Consider the following 19,243-nt stretch of genomic DNA (forward strand, 5'->3'; position numbering starts at 1 on the left):
ACAGTAGTAAAGTGACGTTAGTTCAATCAAACTAGCAGACAGAATCAAACCTTTTTTAGTTTTCGGAATAGGAAGTTGATATTTTCTGCTGCGTTCAAATATAAGAAAATTGCATTCGAAAAACCATAAAAACAGTTTTCCCAAGACGGGCCGGGCCTTGCTTGGCTTGGCCGGGTCCGATTTTGAGCCGAATTTGGTTATTCAAAGGTCAGGTCAAGACAGTGTTACCAACCCTACTGTTTTAACAGTAGATTTGCTTTTTTCACATTGATGTCCTTATTTTCTGTTTGATTCCTATTTTCTACTGTTTTTCAACTAGCGTTCGGCACCACCTATTATATTAAACTGCAAATTTTTTTTGATAACCACTACACAATAAAACACAATGACACTAGATGGCAGTATATTCCTTAATTACGTAACCGAATATCGACTACAACTTTTAAAGGAGTATTACACACTAAATCCGAAATAACCGATTGCTATTCGTTTGAAGCCACAGAAAGGCTTAAAAAATATGTATGATTTCAAAAACAATAATGAGTGTGAAAATATTGCAGATGAGGCAATTATTAAACAATGATGATTTATTAAACTGAAAATTAATTTTACTTTGATTTATGTTCTTTTATTGTTGTAATTACAATTACAAATATGTTAATGTATGTGAGTTCTTGTAACTCAGAAAATTGTTATTATAATTATATGAGCAAAATTATGAAATCTGCCTTTTTTATATCTAAATACTGTTTTATTTTAGGCGAGTTGTTGTTTTTTAGCTTTTTGGGGTTGGCAACACTGCGGCAAGAGTACCCGAAATTAATGAGTTTGCATGAAGAGAGTTATGAATGTGGAAGCGAAGGAAGTATGCCTACCCCTCCGGGAAAAAGGCGTGATTTTATGTATCTATGAATGTGATGTTGTTTCTTTATTTTTTTATGTATCGTTGATAGGCGGTCGTGCGTGATCGTACGTCAGTAATCATTTAAGTAATATGTTTCTTTACCATTTCTTTTTATACACAAGCAATAGCTGAAAAATAGTGTTCAGTTCTAAGATTCAGTCAGTATATGAATGAGTCTCACGTGTGGTGATGCATGTATCAGCCGAAAATGAAAAAATTAATGAGTGTGGAAAAAGCAATGCAGATCTGAAGAGATCGTAGCAAGTAGACATTTTTACTAGTGCGGATATGGTTGAACTAATGTGCTAAGACCTATCTATAGTGCGTTTTAATTATTTCTGTGTTATTATTATATAAAAATGCATTCATGAACGCGTCTTTTTCTGACATTCGAAACAAACTGTCAATGTCAATGCATGCCATGTGAACAGTGAAATGTAAACACGATCGGTCGGTGGTACATAACCTCACTTATCTTGCGAATTAAACTTAAAAAGCATATATATTGTTAAACAGTCTTACAAACTGCGTAAATATGGCAAAAACAAAGAATAAAAGAAACGCAGGACTGGCTGATAAAGTGCATAACAAGAAGAGGCATGATAATATGAAAAAGAAGCTGAACCCTTTCGAAGTGCATATAAACAGAGAAAAAATTAAAGTTCTAGGCAAGAAATCTAAGCATGACAGAGGATTACCTGGAGTTTCTAGGGCTAAGGCCATTAAGAAGGTAACTTTCATTTTAGATTTCACAGGAGTGGTATCTTATTGTCTTTTTAATTGTCCTTCTTCTGGCATTATAATTTAGTTATTACTTCATTAGCATTTTGTTTTCTGGTCTATCCATGCCCTAAAAATACTAGAAACGTCACCTAGAACCTGAATTATGCATGAAGCTGGATTATTTCGCTTTAATATACAGTTTGGTCCATATTTCTGAAAGTCTAGCTCTGTCCACCCTGCAAGGGTTATAGACATGATTATATGTATGTATGTATGTAAATAAAAATGTAACTTTTTTTTTTAAATAGAAATTTAACATATTTTTTTTTTAACAGAGAAAAGAAACAATAGGCACAGAAATGAAACTCATGAATAAGACGAACACATTCATAGACCGTCGTATCGGAGAGAGGGACTCTCAACTCTCGGCGGAGGAGCAGATGGTAGTCAGGTTCGCTGCCGAGCGGGCCAGGCAACATAACAGGAAGAATATTTACAATTTGGCTGATGACGAGATTTTAACTCATAGGTAAAATTTAAATTTGAAATGTTTTTTTTTGTCTAAAATAGAGTAGGTAGAGGGAGTATGTTTAACAGGGTTCTCGAGCCCACAAAATAGTCATTTAAGTGTGAAGTGCACCATAGCCTTGAATTTAGTTTATAAGTTAGGAAACAATAATGTAGATGTGTATGAAACCATAGAATGAAAAGTTAATGGATGCAACATGAATATTATATTTTTATTCATGAATAATGAAAACACATAAAAAAGGCATATTATGATTAATTTTCATCTCTCTCTTTATAGTTAAACATGAATAGGAGAGAGAGAGAAGTTTGAGATGTGATGTATTTCTTTCATCATAATTATTGAAATCTACATCTTTGTAATACAATTACTGTATTAAATGCTCATGTTTATAATATTATGTACATAAATTAATTAATAAATATTGGAAAGTTAATATTAGTAAAGAAAATGCTGCAGTGTAATTTGAACTGCTTATTTTTTTTAATCAACATGTGTTTTTAATTCTTTTTAGAGGACAAACATTGGAGCAAATTGAGAAGTTTGATGATCCAAGATCTGACGAAGAAGATGATGAAGAAAGCAAGAAATATGGGGGACTTGATGGTAAATAACTCTTCTTTCTGGACCCATTTATTTTTAGATGTATTTGACATTAGATATCTATTTCTGCTTCTGAAGCGCAGGAGTAGAAGAAGCTGGGGAACAAACAACACTGCAGCATATTATAATTTTGTATTCCATTTCTAAAGTAAATTAATTTAAATGAAACCTTGAATTCTTCATTTAGTCAATATGCTAGCATGCTAGGTTTGTGGACCAAGTGTTACTCTATAAGTTACATGGTACCAATGTCCCTGCGAAGAACTCAATGAGAAATCAAATTTTGTATGCAGCGGAAAATATTTGAGGGTTGAGCCAATCGCAGTGCGCCATTGGAATTGTCCGCCATTACGAGCTAGATAGCGGGAGACATTTTGTTTTCGGATTTTAAGTTTAAATTTGATTCGGCGATAAATTACGTTAAAGTGGTAGTAATTATTGTTATTGTAATTTTGTAGAATATAATAAAAATAGGACCACTCCATCTCTTTCCGATGGATGTCGTTAAAGGCGACTAAGGGATAGGCTTATACATATACTTCGGGATTCCTCTTTTAGGCGATGGGCTAGCAACCTGTCATTATTTGAATTTCAATTCTATCATTAAGTCAATCAGCCAAGGCCACGTTCAGCCTTTCAGTCTTTCGATGACTGTTGGCACAGTCTACCCCGCGGGATATGTTGACAATTATATGTTATGTTATGTTTATGTGTAATATTTTAATTTCTATTTCAGATGAATTTGTCTCGGAAGGGCATTTCGGTGGTGGTATTCTAGCAAAAACGGATACAAAAGACGGTTCCAAATCCCACAAAGACTTAATTGAGCAGCTTATAGCAGAATCCAAGAAGAGGAAAGCAGAGAAGCAGAAGGAGAAAGAGCAGACTTTAGACTTGACAGAGAAATTGGATTCGGAATGGAAAGATTTGCAACCGGTTGTGTTTAAGAAGGCCCGAGTGGAGAAAGAGTCGATTATTGATAAATTGTTGAGTCAAGCAGAGGAGAAGAGTCAGGATTATGATAAAATGATGAGGGAATTGAAGTTTGACAGGAGAGGGACTGTGAGTTATGTTTGAGTTTTCAATGCTGTGCCTACCACCTGTTGCAAGCCTAAGCCTAACCCTTAGACGCCTTTTACGACGAAGAAACTTTGGGATGGGCTTGCAACCTATCACTTTGAATCTAAATTCTATCATCAAGCCCTACATCTTAACGTGGCACATCAGTCTTTCAACACTGCTGGCTCTGTTTACCCCGCAAGGGATATAGATGTGATCATAAGACACATCGATTTGGGCGTTCCAAAAAAAAACCATTTTCCTAATCTCTTTCAATAATGTTACATTAGCTCATCTGACTTATTCCACGAGTGATATATGTATATATATATATATTTTTCTGTTACGCTTTCAGCCATCAGACGCACTAAAGACAGACGAGAAGCAAGCCAAAGAAGAGAGGGAGAAGCTGGAACAGTGGGAGAGGGAGAGGCAACAGAGAATGCTGGGTGACCATGAGACGGAAACAATTCGCGTTCAAAAAACAACAGTTAAACACAGGTATTGTCTAGATATACTTGATCGTAATAGCAACATATATACGTACATTTGGTCACGTCTATATCCCTTGTGGGGTAGACAGAGCCAACAGTCTTGAAAAAACTGAATGGCCACGTACAGCTATTTGGCTTAATGATATAATTGAGTGCCGTGTGGTTCCCGGCACCAATACAAATAAGAAAAGGACCACTCCATCTCTCACCCATGGATGTCGTAAAAGGGGACTAAGGGATAGGCTTACAAACTTGGGGTTCGTTTTATAGGCGTCTAAATTAAAATCTTATATACAAAAAAATCCAAACTAATCTTTTTTTTTTAATTTATTCTCTGTTGACAGGTCTGCTGATGATCTAGAAGACAATTTCGAGCTGGAAGATGAAAAGGAATTCATGTTGGCGTACGACAAGGACGGAAAACCGCTCGTACCTGAGAATATACTTAAAGATTATTCAGGTATGTATGTGTATTTATTAAAGCTCTTGCCCGAAACTTCGTTCATGTGAGATTTACATTGCGTGACGTGTGGTTCCCGGCACCATTAGGACGGTAATGGGACCACTCCATCTCTTTCTCATGGATGTCGTATAAGGCGGCTAAGGGATAGGCTTATAAACTTGGGATTCTTTTTGAGCTAGCAATAATTTATCGCGCTATAAAAAACGTCGTAGCGCGTGCCACACTAGCCCCGCTGATCAAATATTTAAATGAAATAAAAGAAAAAACAGAAGTACAAACAAATAAGCAAACAAAAAAAAATTACAGAGAAAGGAAATAAATGGAGGACGCTCCACTTTACTCCACGGGCAATAGTATTTTAATTGTAATTTTCATCAACGTAGTAAATGATTTTCAGTTCCGAACGCAAAGCCAAAATTCGATGATGGCATATCTGATACATCATCGGAGGAAGATGATGACAGCGGTGATGAAGAAGACTCCAATGATGGTGATGATGATAATGATGATGATGAAAACGTTAACATTGAGAAAGTAACTAATGGTAATGGCAATAGTAGTGAAGACTCAAGTGATGAAGATGATGAAGAACAGGAAAATAGAAAGGTAAAGAAAGTCGTTAAAGATGCTATAAACCAAAATGGTGAAAGTGGTAGTAGTGGAGACTCAAGTGATGATGAAGATGATAAAGTACAAGATAAAAATAAGGTAAAGAAACTTGTTGAAGATGCTAAAATCGGAAATGGTGAAGCCAGTAGTAGCGAAGACTCGAGTAATGATGAAGATGATATAACACAAGATAATAATAAAGTAAAAAAAGGTGTTGACGAAGCTAAAACAAAAAAGAAAATTACAGAATTGACTAAACATAAAGAAAATGACGATTGTAAAACTAAAAACCAAAAGAAAGATATAATAAATAAAGAAATCAACGTAGATGATGAAGTTACAGATGACGATGATGGAAGTGATGATAATGATACAGAGAATGATGATTCAGATGATGAGTCAGATGGTGGTGATGCGAAAAATGCTGTAGACGATTTTAATGATTTAAAATCTTCCGGTAGTGAAGATGAAATGGAGACTGGGGAGGATGTCGAGAAGATCGGTTCCTTCTTTGAACTGAAACTGGCTGAAGGTGATAATTTGAAGGTAAGATACTTTTTTGTGTAAATAATTTCACCATTTATGTAATACAGAAATATATTTTTTCCCCTATAACGAATAAGAACCCTTCATCTCTTACCTATGGGTGTCGTAAAAGGCGACTAAGGGATTTGATTATGAACAAGGGATTCTTATTTAAGGCTATGCGCTAGCAACCTGTCACTATTTGGATCTCAATTCTATCATTTAGCCAAACAGCTGAACGTGGTCTTCCAGTCTCTTCAAGACTGTTGGCTTTCAGGGGATATAGGCGTAATTTTATGTATATATGTATAAAGATATACGGGAGAGATTACCCAAATTGAGTTAACCTCGAAGTTATTTCGAGACTAGTGTTACGAGATACTAACTCAACGATACTTAAGGTATTTTATAACAAACTAGCGACCCGCCCTGGCTTCGCACGGGTGCAAAATTATAAATGTTATTATACATAAAAACCTTCCTCTTGAATCACTCTACCTGTTACAAAAAACCGCATCAAAATCCGTTGCGTAATTTTAAAGATTTAAGCATACAGACAAACAGACTAAAATAGCGAATTTGTTTTATACTATGTAGTGATGATACTCATATAGATAAACATCAAAGATCCAGGCCAATCAGAGGAAGTTTATTTCTAATAATTATCGAAAATAAGTTACGTTTAGTAACAATTTAACTGTATTTTTTCAGGAATTACTTACCGGTAAAACGCCAATACAGCAATCAACCGCTCTCCAAAAACTTATAAAGAGTTACGATCCGAGTTTATCAGAGAATAATAAAGAGAAACTCAGCAGATTATTCGCTCATATGTTACAATATATCAATGATATCTTCACGAATTTACATGAAGAAAGTGACGTCATAAAAGCATTTTTGGTTTTCGATAAACTAGTACCATATTTCTTCGATCTAGCCAAAATGAATAAAGTTTCAGCTAAGAAATTCCTAGTTGAATTAATTAAGGAAAAACACGACGTTTTCGAGAAACGTCCAAAAGTAGTGCCCGATTTAAATACGTTGATTTTCTTCAAATTAGTACAACTATTGTATCCGACATCAGATTTTAGGCATCCTGTCACGACGCCGTGTTTAATTTTCTTGGCGGAAATATTAACTAAATGTAGGTTTTGCGATGCCTATTCAGTTTCTAGAGGATTATTTGTTACGTCCCTTATATTAGAGTACACAATGCTTTCAAAAAGACTAGTGCCTTCAGTAATAAACTTTCTAAGAGGAATTTTATATTTATCAGCCAGCACTTCGATTTTAAATCCCATACAAGTCGTTCCGCCATTTAGGTTACACAAAGACGAGAAAATTTTGAATTTAGACCACGACTGTTCGAAATTGACCGTCGAAAGCAAAATGGCGGCGAAAGATTTAGTGGCAAAGGAAATTAGTGACGATTTCAAAATTCGAACGTTATTTGTTTCGGTGTTGTTATTGAAAGAGTTTTTTAATTTTTTTAATGAAATTGAAGCACAACAATGTTTGTTTGAGCCACATATACAGTTGTTAGGTAGGATTGATACGGATTTGTACCCTGAGAATGTACGGAAGACTGTAAGAAAAGTCATGAAACACATGAAGGAGACATTGGAATTGAAGACTTTTACGCAGTTGACGCGAGAAAAGAAGAGGCCGAAGGCGTTGAGGCTTTACGAACCTGACATACAAGAAGTGTGAGTATTTTTTTCTTTATAACCTTTTTTAAACAGTGGCAGTCGATATTTCCATTAAAATTTGAACTTCATAAGCAAGAGACACTGTTATTTCAATATTTTATCATCTTATGTAGTGCCGTGTAGTTCCCGGCAGCAATAGAAAAATAATAAGACTACTCCATCTCTTTTCTATGAATGTCGAAAAAGGCGATTATGGGAAAGGTTCATAAACTTAGGATTCTTTTTTTTAAGCGATGAGTTAGCAACCTGTCTCTATTTTATTTTAATATCAATTCTTTCATCAAGGCAAAAAGTTAAACATGGCCGATTAGTCTTTTCAATACTGTTGACTCTGTCTAATTCATCAGTAAATTCTTTGAATACAGCACAGAATCGGAAGATATCTGACATGATGAAAGACATTTTTTTAATATCTATATTATATATTCACAGCTTCACTGGCAGCAAATCGTCTAAACTGTCGCGTGAAGCGGCAGATAGAGCAAGACTCCAGACTAAGTACAAGAAAGCCATGAAGGGAGCCCTAAGGGAAATCAGAAGGGACAAGGCGTATATTGCTTCTGTTAAGATCAAACAGAAGATTGCAAGGTGAGAATTAAAACGTTTCATCATTTTATTAAACATTTTCTTATTGGCCTGAGTCTTGGATGTTTATCTATATAAGCATCTTTTTTTTTTTTTTTTGGTGGGTGATATATAAGAATATCGCTGGTTGAATCGGTAATGTGGTTGGTCAAAATGCGTCTGGCGCAAAAAAGCACAGGGTTAATTCCGTCTTAGCCATGCACTCATTACTATTTTTGAAGTAATGTATATTAGTTTGAATACTTACCGATGCACTTGCGGTGAAGGAAAACATCGTGAGGAAACCTGCACATTCAGGCAACTGGATGTGTAACCATGATCGGTCCAATACGGGTTAGGTTCCCCTGCAAAGGTTGCGGAGGTCAGGCGGGAGTTGCTTCGTGTTAAAACCTGACTCACCCAATCCAGGATCCATGGTCAAAAGCATGCCCCGGGCTCCTCTCCAGAGTGGTGAGGATGCAATCGGCACTAAAGCCAGGAGAAAAGATAGTATCGTTGAGTTAGTATCTCGTAACACAAGTTTTGAACATACTTCGAGGCTGACTCAATCTGTGCAACATTATAGTAAAAATTTATGTGAGATATTCAACAGAAATTCCAAAGTTAAAGTAGCTTTAGTTTGATATCGTAAAATTAATATTAATAAAAAAAAAACATCAAATGTCTGCAGTTTACGGAATATAAACTTGTTTTTCCAAAAATTCTGAAGTGCCATTGTTTGTTTTTTTCAGTGACAACGTTAGAAAAGAGAAAGTGCGACAGATTTACAAGGACGCGTCCATACAGCAAGGGGAGTTGAACAAACTAAAAAAAATGAAGTGAACATTTTGAATATCTATGGAATTGTCAATGAAAGTGTAAATAAAACTGTTATAATAATGTTCTGTTTTTAAATGAAATGTAATGAAAATAAAAAAAAAAATCTGCGTGTTTCGGCCAGTCGCGTACTGTGGGCCACATAAAAAAAATTGTTGTCGTTAAATATTAAACCAATGTTAGTTAAACCTCGTTTATTGACGACATTGACGTATCGAAAATGCAAATAACGTTCCGTAACACCGATCACATGCATACATACATATTTTAGACTTAATATGGAAAGTGGTACCCATACGTTTCTATGTAGCTACACATAATATACCCGTTTTGGAATCTAAATTTCGAAACAAAATTCCATATTTATCTGCCAGTTTTAAAAATGAAATGAATATATGTTAATAATTTATATGTATGACATTCGATTCTATATATTTAAAAATCTTAAGAGCTAAAATTTTATCGTAATTAATTTATAGAAAAGGCTTATCTATCAACATATTATGTAGTTTCGTTCTGCAAATATATACATATAGTCACGTTTATTACCACTTGCCGGGTAGACAGAGCTAACAGTGATCCCGATAATTCCGTGTCCGCGTACATATTTCTGCAGAACGACCATTTCTTTTACAATTTAAGCATAGTTTTTAATTATCTTTAGAATTATACTCCGGATTTAGTTTCCAAATTACATAGTTCAGATACGACGCGAACGATAACCAAGCTAAATACGGTGCCATGAAGTAAATAGTTCTCTTGTTGACGAAGAAGAAGCTGACTGTACATGCTGCCGCGGCTACGTCCAGGGCGACTATGTGGATGAAGGCCTGGAATCAATCAATCATTGAAATCACTCATTCATATGATCACGTATCATGCGGGCTAGACAGAGGTAACAGTCTCGCAAAGACTGAAAAGCCACGTTAAGCTTAATGATAGAATTGAGATTCATATAGTGACATGTTGCTAGCCCATCGCCTAAAAGAGGTTTCCCAAGTTTAAAAGCCTAACCCTTAGTCGCCTTTTACATCTGTGGAAAAGAGATGGAGTGGTCCTATTCTTTTTCGTATTTGTGCCGGTAACCACACGGGACAAATATTTAGGGTGGCTTTAAACGCCAGTCGTAAGTCGCCAGTAATGGATAAAGACGTAATTAAGGGGTATGTTAAGATGGTTCGGTCATGTGGAGAGGATGAATGTAAGCAGGTTGACTAAGCAGATATACAAGACGAGTGTGGAGGGAAAGGTCGGAGTGGGAAGGCCTAGACGAACGTATCTTGATCAAATTAAGGACGTCCTGTTAAAGGGTTAGGTCAAGAGTATCTACCCGAAACCGCCGAGCTTGCATGAAGAGAGTTATGAATGCGGATAAAGCGAAGGAAGTATGCAGAGATCGTGGCAAGTGGAAAGAGGTAGTCTCTGCCTACCCCTCCGGAAAAGAGGCGGGATTTAATGTATATATGTAATTAAGTAATGTTTAATTTAACGAGACATACCAATCCCAACTTATGGAACCTGAAGAATATAGGAGTCCACGTCCAGTTGAACACCAGTTGACCTCCATATAAGGCTAGAGGTAGCACTGCTTCGTCTGCAAGGGAAAGTAGAACTGAACTCGACCTTTTCGAAGGAACGACATATGTAATAATTTTGGGGGAAATAATTCAGGTTCAGACTTCGAAATATTTGTTTGTAATATCTTTGTTGCAAAGAAATTTACATGTACGCAATATTTATTTGACTTCACAAAGCGCTCATCAAACGGCTGAGAGAGGCAACGGGTGACCTGCGCGCGGGCAGCTCTCTTGCGCAGCGTATTGCTATTGTAATACAGCGCGGGAATGGTGCCTGTGTGATGGGAGCCCTACCAAGGGGTCCAAATTTTAATAATATTTTTTTTCTAAATTCCTAAATTTTACTAAAATTCCTAAATTTTACTTTATTTTAATTGGGTATTTTATTATAAGTGAAGTCTAGAAATGTACCTAATAGTAACATTTTCTCAATATAATTCCAAATACATATACATAAATAAATGTCGTGTAATATTTATTCCATTCGGTCGCAGACTCCATCTTGTGGTAGTGCGATCGGACTTCGAAAAGTAAACTATACCAACAACCGTTGGAAATGTTGGATATACCATTGCATGGCGGATTGTTTTGGACCCTAAAGCCTCATTTAGACCTTAACCTTTAAGAAACATTACAGCACATTTTAAATTTGGTTCGAATGTTGGAAAATGTAGGCATGGGCTCACGCCAAAAACCTCAAAAACGTCCAGACAAGTCCAACTATGTACAACTTAGAAGGTACCTACTGTTATATAGGTAAGTACTTATACAATTTTTCAAGTATTTTTTTATGGAACCAATAAATCAACTCATTCGTTGGCGTTCGTTGGTCCGGTGTATACGCGGCTTTATAAAGGTGGTTTAAGACTGTCCGTCATCCTTTAAAAAAAAAACGCATTGTTTGTTGTCCAAGATACACATAAACATTTACTGGAATAGAAAAGGGAAAGAACCCCATATAGCGTTGTTTTGTATGTACGACTCCATCCACATATTACACCCCCTTTTTACACCGCGGGTTAAAACAGCATAAACATACCAGTAATGCCGCCACATTCTTTATACACCATATAAGACGCATATCCCATTGACGTATATAACGCCGTCCAAGTAGGCCCAAACACCCAATTTGGTGGGTTCCAACTTGGCTTCTTTATTATCTGGTACCAGGCCTTCCCATCAGGCCTCCTGACCTGACCTGCCATGGTGGCGGCTCCGGCCCAGCCTCCAACATTAGGCAATAACATAGATCCTATTGCGCCCCAGTTCATTTTTCTGTTTCTGCTTCTACGTGAAAAAAAAGTATGGACCTTCCATTTTTATACTTATCTATGGTCTTATGTTGAAACCTGCGCAAGGCTAATAAATATGGCTATAAAATGGATGCGAAACCATAATCCAATATCAGTAAGGTTTCCCTGCAAAAGTTGCGAAAGTCAAATGGGACACCCATTCGCTTCGTGTAAAAACCTGACTGTTTCCCCCTCTACATAGTCTAGGTCAACTGAGTAGTTCCACTAATTAGTGTAAATCTGTAAGTAATAAGCCATTAAAGCCATCAGGATAAACGATTACCCACTTCCTTGCCTTGCTGTTTTTTGATCTTATAAATTGAACTTTATGGTCACGTATTAAGGATCGTACTAAAGCAGTAAAATTAGAACTTGCCGTGTTTAGAATAGAATTGTTTTGCGTACCTAGATCACCATTTGCGCCAAATAAAGATTTTTCTTTCTTTCTTAGATCTCCTGTTTGATAGCGATTTGTCTAGACAGAAAAGTTTATAGTGAGAACGCGTCTAATCGCACACGACACGATAAACAACTTATCAGCTGTTTTCATCAAATTCAATACACCCACCTGCCCACCTCAAATTTCCACTTGTTTGAAGAATGATTATTGAAAATCTTGGTGTTTTAAAACAGGGAAAATACCTAGTTTTATTTACTTTGAAACAGGAAACATTATTGAAATGAATCTAAAAGCCTCCCCAGCAATAAAGAAATGATGATTTTCTGTACATACAAAACAGTTTTAAGTTATGTTTTGCGTTGGCAGAAATATTCCAATCATCTGACAAATGTCAAATACAGAGATAATCCTATAAAATAAAAAGATCCCATCATCTGAACATGTGAAAAATATTATGGTGGCATCTTAAATTGCCAAGTTTATCAATGCTTGTTCAATCAAGTGATGCGATTTCACTTTTATTGTTTTAAATTTTCCAATTTCTCATAAGATTTCTTGTGTTACACGCCCGCAATAGCCCCGACAGTTACCTAAACCGTGTCTACGTAAGTAAACCAACGTAATAATATCCGCCTAGTTTCTACGACCTTCCGCCGGCCGCTAATTTTGGTAATGTAAACAATGAAATTGCGTAATTTTACAAAAGATAATGTGCTAATTAGTTACTTTATACACACTTTACTCATCTTAGTTCCTAGTTAGTGTCTTAAATTCGCACAGCACACGTCAATACATATTTTAAATAAAAAAATGGCCGAGGAATCTCAAGAAGTAGTTCAAAGGTGAGAGATATTTGCTATCATTAACTGCTGATAAAATAATTATCATTTAATTATTTACACTCGATAGTAATTATTACAAGTAATTGTTTAGTATGGATTTGATTGTGTAGTTAAAAGGCTGTGATACTTAAAACAAATACTTATGGCTTTGGAGTTACATTATGAAATGGCAAGGTAATGTGACATCATGGTTTTAAATAAAACAAGTTTAATTCATTCACGAGTGTATAAAGTTATGTAAACTTTAGAATAGGACCACTATATATTTTCCTTGGATTATCTTAAAAACGACTATGAGATTAAGCTGATTGAGCTTCCAATGGGCTGGTATTAAAGAAAATAAGTGTAAAAGTCAATCAAGGGGTTGAGAATCACACAATTGCTGTGTGGTTCTCTGCACCAATATCAAAAAGAATAGGATCACTCCATCTCTTTCCCATGCATGTCATAAAACGCACCTAGTGATAGGCTTATAAACTGTGTAATTCTACTGATTCTTGAAATGGTACTATTTCTATACGTTTTTTTGAAAGTGTTAACTTTCTTCCCTTCTAGTGAAATGTACCGTCTTTGTAGAGTCTACCTTCTTTAGAGAACATGCATACATATCACATCCTTACTCTTTATGGGGTAGACAAAGCCAAATGTCTCTAAAAGACTAAATGGCCACGTTCAGCTGTATTGCTTGATGATGGAATTGAGATTCAAATAATAACAGGTTGCTTGTTCATTATCTAAAAAAAGAATCCCAATTCTTCTTCAATTATTCAGAGAACGACCAATAAAACATATATTCTTATCTGCTTTAATTTCTTCCCGTCAGAGACTTGATAATGGCTAACTGGACAGCTCTCGGCTCCATAGTCCTCCCCAACCTCGGCGGCTGGGCGAACGGCCTCTACTTCGCCGGGCAAATCCGCAAAGGTGACGAGAAGACCTGGTACGATCAGCTGAACAAGCCCACTTGGACAGCACCGAAATGGATCTTCGGGCCCGCGTGGACAGTCTTGTACAGCAGCATGGGTTACGCTTCGTACAGGGTCTTGGAAGAGTGCAGCGAGAGTCCCGGTTAGTTTAAGTTTAATTAGTTGTAGTTAATTAACTGGCTTTTGCCTTTTTTTTTGCTTATTAAGTAGGAAAGCGACATAGGAAGATAGGAAAATGAGATTAGTTGTTATATGCCTTGCGGGGTAGACATCATCTCATCATCATAGATCTGTCTACTACTAGTATATATAGATTTAACTAGTGACAGGTTGCTAGCTCATCGACTAATATAAGAATATTGGTGCCGAATGATGGAAGAATTCAGTGTAACGTCGGACTTTTTCGGAAGGTCATTAGCTTACATTAACCTACTTCAAAGAAAGAGGTTATCACTTTGTTTTGTGTATGTAATATTGTTGTAATTTATATCTATCTATATCTATTTCTACATATTAATATAAACCTGAAGAGTTTGTTTGTTTGAACGCGCTAATCTTAGGAACTAATGGTTCTATTTGAAAAATTCGTTTTGCGTTGAATAGACCATTTATCGAGAAAGGATTTAGTTTAGGCTGTATAACATCACGCTGCAACTATAAGGAGCAAAGAAATAACCGAAAATGTGAAAAAAGCGGGTGATATTATTTATCCTTGAGGGCTTCAATGATGCCCAAAATAAGTATTCCACGCGGACGAAGTCGCGGCCACAGCTAGCTAGGTAATATTTAAATGGTAGAATATGGACTATTGAGTGTTGTAGAAAAATGCATAAAAATGATAAATAGTTTCTACCTATATTGCACTTACATAATCTGATAAAATTAGACGTTAATATGACTAAGATATATTACGATGGTCTTATCACAAGTTTATTATACCTATACTTGTTTTATTTTTATAGATACTGATAAAACTTAGTCGACTAAGGAAAGCTAGAGTTATGAGTTTAGTAGTAAATGTTAGTTAAGAGTTATGAATGTGGATGTGCCGTGTGGTTTTCGACGCTTTAGATTGGGATCATTGGGATATCTTTCCAACGGATGTCGTAAAAGGCGACTAAGGGATAGGCTTACAAACTTGCGATTCCTCTTGTAGGTGATAGGCAGTAACCTGTCACTTTTTGAATCTGTCCATAGCCCTTGCGGAATAGACAGAGCCAACAGTCTTAAAAAGACTGAAATGCCATTTTCAGCTGTATTGCTTAATGATGGAATTGAAATTCAAACAGAGACAGGTTGCGTGTCTTCGTCTTGAAGAAGAATCCCAAGTTTATTAGGCATTCCCTTAGACGCCTGTTACGATATCTATGGTAAAGATATGGAGTGGTCCTATTTGAATTGAAAGTGCCGGGAATCAAAACGGAAAAGTCACATCACGACGAGAAATCACATACATACATACATTTTTAAAGGCCATTAATAATTTATATTATACTAGTAGATTTAAGCTTAATGTACACTTATATTTCTAAAAAATTATTACTATAATGTAATTTTACATTATGATTTGTATTTTTGCCGTGTGGTTCCCGGCACCAATAAAAAAGAAAGGGATCACTCCATTTCGTTTCCATGGATGTTGTAAAAGGCGACTAAGGGATAGGCTTATAAACTTGGGACTCTTCTCTTAGGCGACGGGCTAGCAACCTGTCACTTTTTGAATCTGAATTCTATTATTAAGCCAAATGCCTCAGTGTGGCCTATCAGTCTTTTCAAGACTGTTGGCTCTGTCTACCCCTCAAAGGATATAGACGTGACTATATGTATGTATGACTTGTATTTCAGAGAACGCCGTGTTACCGCTATCTTTGTATGGTAGTCAACTTCTCTTGAACTGGGCGTGGACGCCCATCTTCTTCGGGTTGAAGGACTTTAAATTGGTATGTATGTTTAATAAAAAGGTAATATAAATTAAACAATGATTTATTACTTAATATTTAGATGTAATGCCTTGCGGGTTAGACAGAGCCTACAGTCTTGAAAAGACTGAAAGGCCACGTTCAACTATAGAATTTGAGATTCAAATAGTGACAGGTTGCTAGCCCATCGCCTACAAAAGAATTCCAAGTTTGTAAGCCAATCCCTTCAATCCACGACCCAGAATAACAAATATGCTACTTTTTATCCCGGAGTTCCCGCGGGAATGATTCCACGCGAACAAAGTCGCGGGCGGCCTCTAGTATATATATATATATTTATTTACAGGCATTCATTGAAGGCACAGTTCTAATAGGCGCCGCTACAGCGACCGCGGTTTCCTTCGCGGTAGTGGATAAGAAAGCAGGCCTACTAATGGTGCCCTACCTCGCTTGGTTGGGTTATGCTATGTCGCTGACCTACTATATTTGGAAGAATAACCCACAGAGCAAAGACGAGAAGACAAACTAAAGGTTGGTGTTATATATATATTTTTGTTATCCATCCATCTGTATAGTCACGTCTTTGTCACTTGCGGGGTAGATAGAGCCGGCAGTCTTGAAAAACGTGGACTGTTCAGCTGTTAGGTGATAGAATTAAGATTCAAATAGTGGCAGGTTGCTGGCCCATCGCCTAAAAGAAGCCAAGCTTATATGCCTATTTCTTAGTTACCTTTTACGACATCCATAGGAAAGAGATTGAGTAGTCCTATTTGTTTTTTATATTGGTGCCGGGAACCGCACGGCGACATATTTTTCGAACTTGTCTATAAAAAAGCTCGTAGCTTTTTTTCTTTAAAAATAGTTGTTTCAAATTTAATGGCAAATTACATACATACATACATACAACCCAAGCTAATAAAAGCGTAGTAAAAAAAAAAAAGAAATGTAGCTCCACATTCTGAACAGTATTTTTTTTTATTTGTTCTGGTTAATGATACTTTTGTTTCAGATGACACAGTATTACGCACGCTGACTTAATCGCCTGTCGTCATTCAAGCAAAGTGTTCTTAGCTTTATGAGCAACGCAACAATATCTAGCTATAAGTACAAAAATCTAGGTAAAAAAACGTCACTTAGTACCAAAGATACGGGCAATATAGGAATTTTTATCAATGCACGAAGTTGAAATTTGAAAAAAGAACTTATGTTGGATTTTCTCCATTTAATGAAAAAAAATGTACCTCACTACTTACTGGCTAATAAGAAATGTAAATGTTTGTAAAACAAGAAAATATAATGCGATGTAATTGAAAAAAGAACTTGAAATTTTATGTTTGATAATCTACGTCAATTAAAAAAAAGTAGGTACTACTACTAAGTCTGTTGTCTATGTCATAATAAAATATATTTTTATTTATTCAGGCGAATATGTGAACATATAAAAATGAAAATAAACAATTTACAAGTCTTCTGATAAACTACGCATTTATATGCTAACAAGCAAATAAATAAAGATACCTACATGCCCTCAGTCTTTAGTCTACATTGCAGCTACAATATAATTTTAAGTTTAAAAATATGTTCTTAATTTGAATATTAATTTGAAGAGGATACTTTTTGTTCTAAGTCAGTCTCAAGATTTAAATGCATTAGCTCCACTTAATTAAAAAATATAAGATTATAAAAAAATATCTTTTTAATTATCTGTACTTAAAAGATTAAAATGGAAGTGTCCTTTAAAACGGTTAAGCACAAACAATTCAGCATTCCTGTGGCATTTATTGATTAAATCTACTTTATCATATTATATACCTATCTTGTTATAGTTTTAAAAATAATCGTGAGGGATGCTTGTTTTCGAATATTTTTTTGTTTTGGAGGTTTATAGTATTAATAAAGTCTGATATTCTGTCTTTATTGTTTTTTATTAAAGTTTGACAGCCATGCTTTTTCTACACGCAACAATGACACTTTTTATTGTGGCCAGAGCATGATGAGAAAAGGTCTTTTCCTGATTGGCCTGGGTCGAGCGACTAAGGGATAGGCTTCTAATCTTGAGATTATTTTAGGCGATGGGCTATTAACCTGTAACTATTTGAATCTCGATTCAATCAATAAGCCCAACAGCTGAGCGTGGCCTATCAATCTTTCGCGACTGCTGGCTCTGTCAACCCCGCAAGAGATATAGACGTGATTATATGAATCAACGAATGATGAACTTATTTTTTAATCATGTAATTTGATCCTAATAAACATCAAACGGAATACCCAATTATTTATTATTTAATGCTAACGGCGCTTGTTAATAGCTAATCGACGGTTTACCACAAAACTGTGTTTGAAGCGAATAGGATGATCAGACTGCGGTTTGGTTTGGTTATCTGAAAAACGGTATATCACAAGTTCAACGTATAAAACGTATTTAGTTGACAGTTTTTTTATGTACCTACATGAAATTAATAAATAAGTTGACCAAAATTTTAAATTCTATCATTAAGCCTTACAGCTGAACAAGGCCTTTCAGTCTTTCAAGACTGCCGGCTTTGTCTAGGTACACCGCAAGTGATATAGACGTGACGCACAGATTGAGTTAGCATCAAAGTTTGAGACTTGTGTTACGTGATACTAACTCAATTTTATTATAAACATAATGAACTTTATTTCTGAGTAATTATTTAATCTTAATAAAAAAAAAAATATAATCACAAACGTCGCCTTCTTACTAAAATAGTCAGTGAAATGTCGTTTCACTAAATTAAATCTAGTGAAATGTCAGAAAAACGGATACCTTCGAGTAAAAATCGTCCAATGTATCTCTCTCCCTCTCTACCCAAACGGACACAAGTGGGAGCGGAAGGAAGCCGCCGTGGAAGCTACCGCCGCGTCAGGAATATGAGCGAGGGCAGCTCACACTCCTGGCAACGAAGCGGTAGGCGATGGCACCGTGTGGTTTTAGTGGGTTCAAGCCCCACATAACCCGTCCGGCTTCCCGTAGCCGGCCGGGTAGACGAAGGTCTTTCCACACGTAAAAAATAATAATAATAATAATTATGTAAGTACTTTTAAAAGGACTTAGCACGAACCTTTTTCATTCTTTATTTCACTAGATTTAGATGAGTGAAATGATAAATCACTAGATTTAAATAGTATTGGTTAATAATTATGTAAGTACTTTTAAAAGGACTTAGCACGAACCTTTTTCATTCTTTATTTCACTAGATTTAGATGAGTGAAATGATAAATCACTAGATTTAAATAGTATTTTGTC

General features: G+C 35.8%; 3 protein-coding genes across 9 annotated transcripts; 2 read left to right on the plus strand and 1 right to left on the minus strand.

Moving 5' to 3' along the window:
- The first annotated feature begins 1,331 nt into the window (after positions 1-1,331).
- LOC106140148 (nucleolar protein 14 homolog) lies at positions 1,332-9,183 on the plus strand. Its single transcript, XM_060951039.1, has 10 exons — positions 1,332-1,634; positions 1,963-2,156; positions 2,671-2,762; positions 3,496-3,821; positions 4,174-4,319; positions 4,657-4,772; positions 5,173-5,930; positions 6,621-7,615; positions 8,051-8,206; positions 8,935-9,183. The coding sequence occupies exons 1-10, from the start codon at positions 1,440-1,442 to the stop codon at positions 9,023-9,025; spliced, it is 3,069 nt and encodes a 1,022-aa protein (XP_060807022.1). The 5' UTR covers positions 1,332-1,439; the 3' UTR covers positions 9,026-9,183.
- A 307-nt stretch (positions 9,184-9,490) lies between these two features.
- On the minus strand, positions 9,491-13,144 carry LOC106140156 (translocator protein-like). 4 transcript variants are annotated; one of them, XM_060951016.1, is made up of 5 exons: positions 13,026-13,130; positions 12,294-12,363; positions 11,636-11,883; positions 10,519-10,613; positions 9,491-9,849 (listed from the first exon to the last, which is right to left on the minus strand). In XM_060951016.1, exons 3-5 carry the CDS (start codon positions 11,865-11,867, stop codon positions 9,670-9,672), a joined length of 507 nt encoding a protein of 168 aa, XP_060806999.1. In that variant the 5' UTR covers positions 11,868-11,883; positions 12,294-12,363; positions 13,026-13,130; the 3' UTR covers positions 9,491-9,669. The 4 variants fall into 4 exon arrangements, with proteins under 4 accessions (XP_060806999.1, XP_060806998.1, XP_013197164.2 ...); XM_060951015.1 differs by lacking the exon at positions 13,026-13,130 and adding an exon at positions 12,457-12,639; XM_013341710.2 differs by lacking the exon at positions 12,294-12,363 and having other exon boundaries at positions 13,026-13,144.
- Positions 12,742-17,888, plus strand: LOC106139956 (translocator protein). 4 transcript variants are annotated; one of them, XM_060951013.1, is made up of 5 exons: positions 12,742-12,893; positions 13,954-14,198; positions 15,902-15,996; positions 16,322-16,506; positions 16,985-17,888. In XM_060951013.1, exons 2-4 carry the CDS (start codon positions 13,964-13,966, stop codon positions 16,502-16,504), a joined length of 513 nt encoding a protein of 170 aa, XP_060806996.1. In that variant the 5' UTR covers positions 12,742-12,893; positions 13,954-13,963; the 3' UTR covers positions 16,505-16,506; positions 16,985-17,888. The 4 variants fall into 4 exon arrangements, with proteins under 4 accessions (XP_060806996.1, XP_060806997.1, XP_060806995.1 ...); XM_060951014.1 differs by having other exon boundaries at positions 12,864-12,957; XM_060951012.1 differs by lacking the exon at positions 12,742-12,893 and adding an exon at positions 12,991-13,130.
- The last annotated feature ends 1,355 nt before the right edge of the window (positions 17,889-19,243 follow it).

This window comes from Amyelois transitella, chromosome 23 (assembly GCF_032362555.1).
Source record: "Amyelois transitella isolate CPQ chromosome 23, ilAmyTran1.1, whole genome shotgun sequence".
Taxonomy (NCBI): domain Eukaryota; kingdom Metazoa; phylum Arthropoda; class Insecta; order Lepidoptera; family Pyralidae; genus Amyelois; species Amyelois transitella.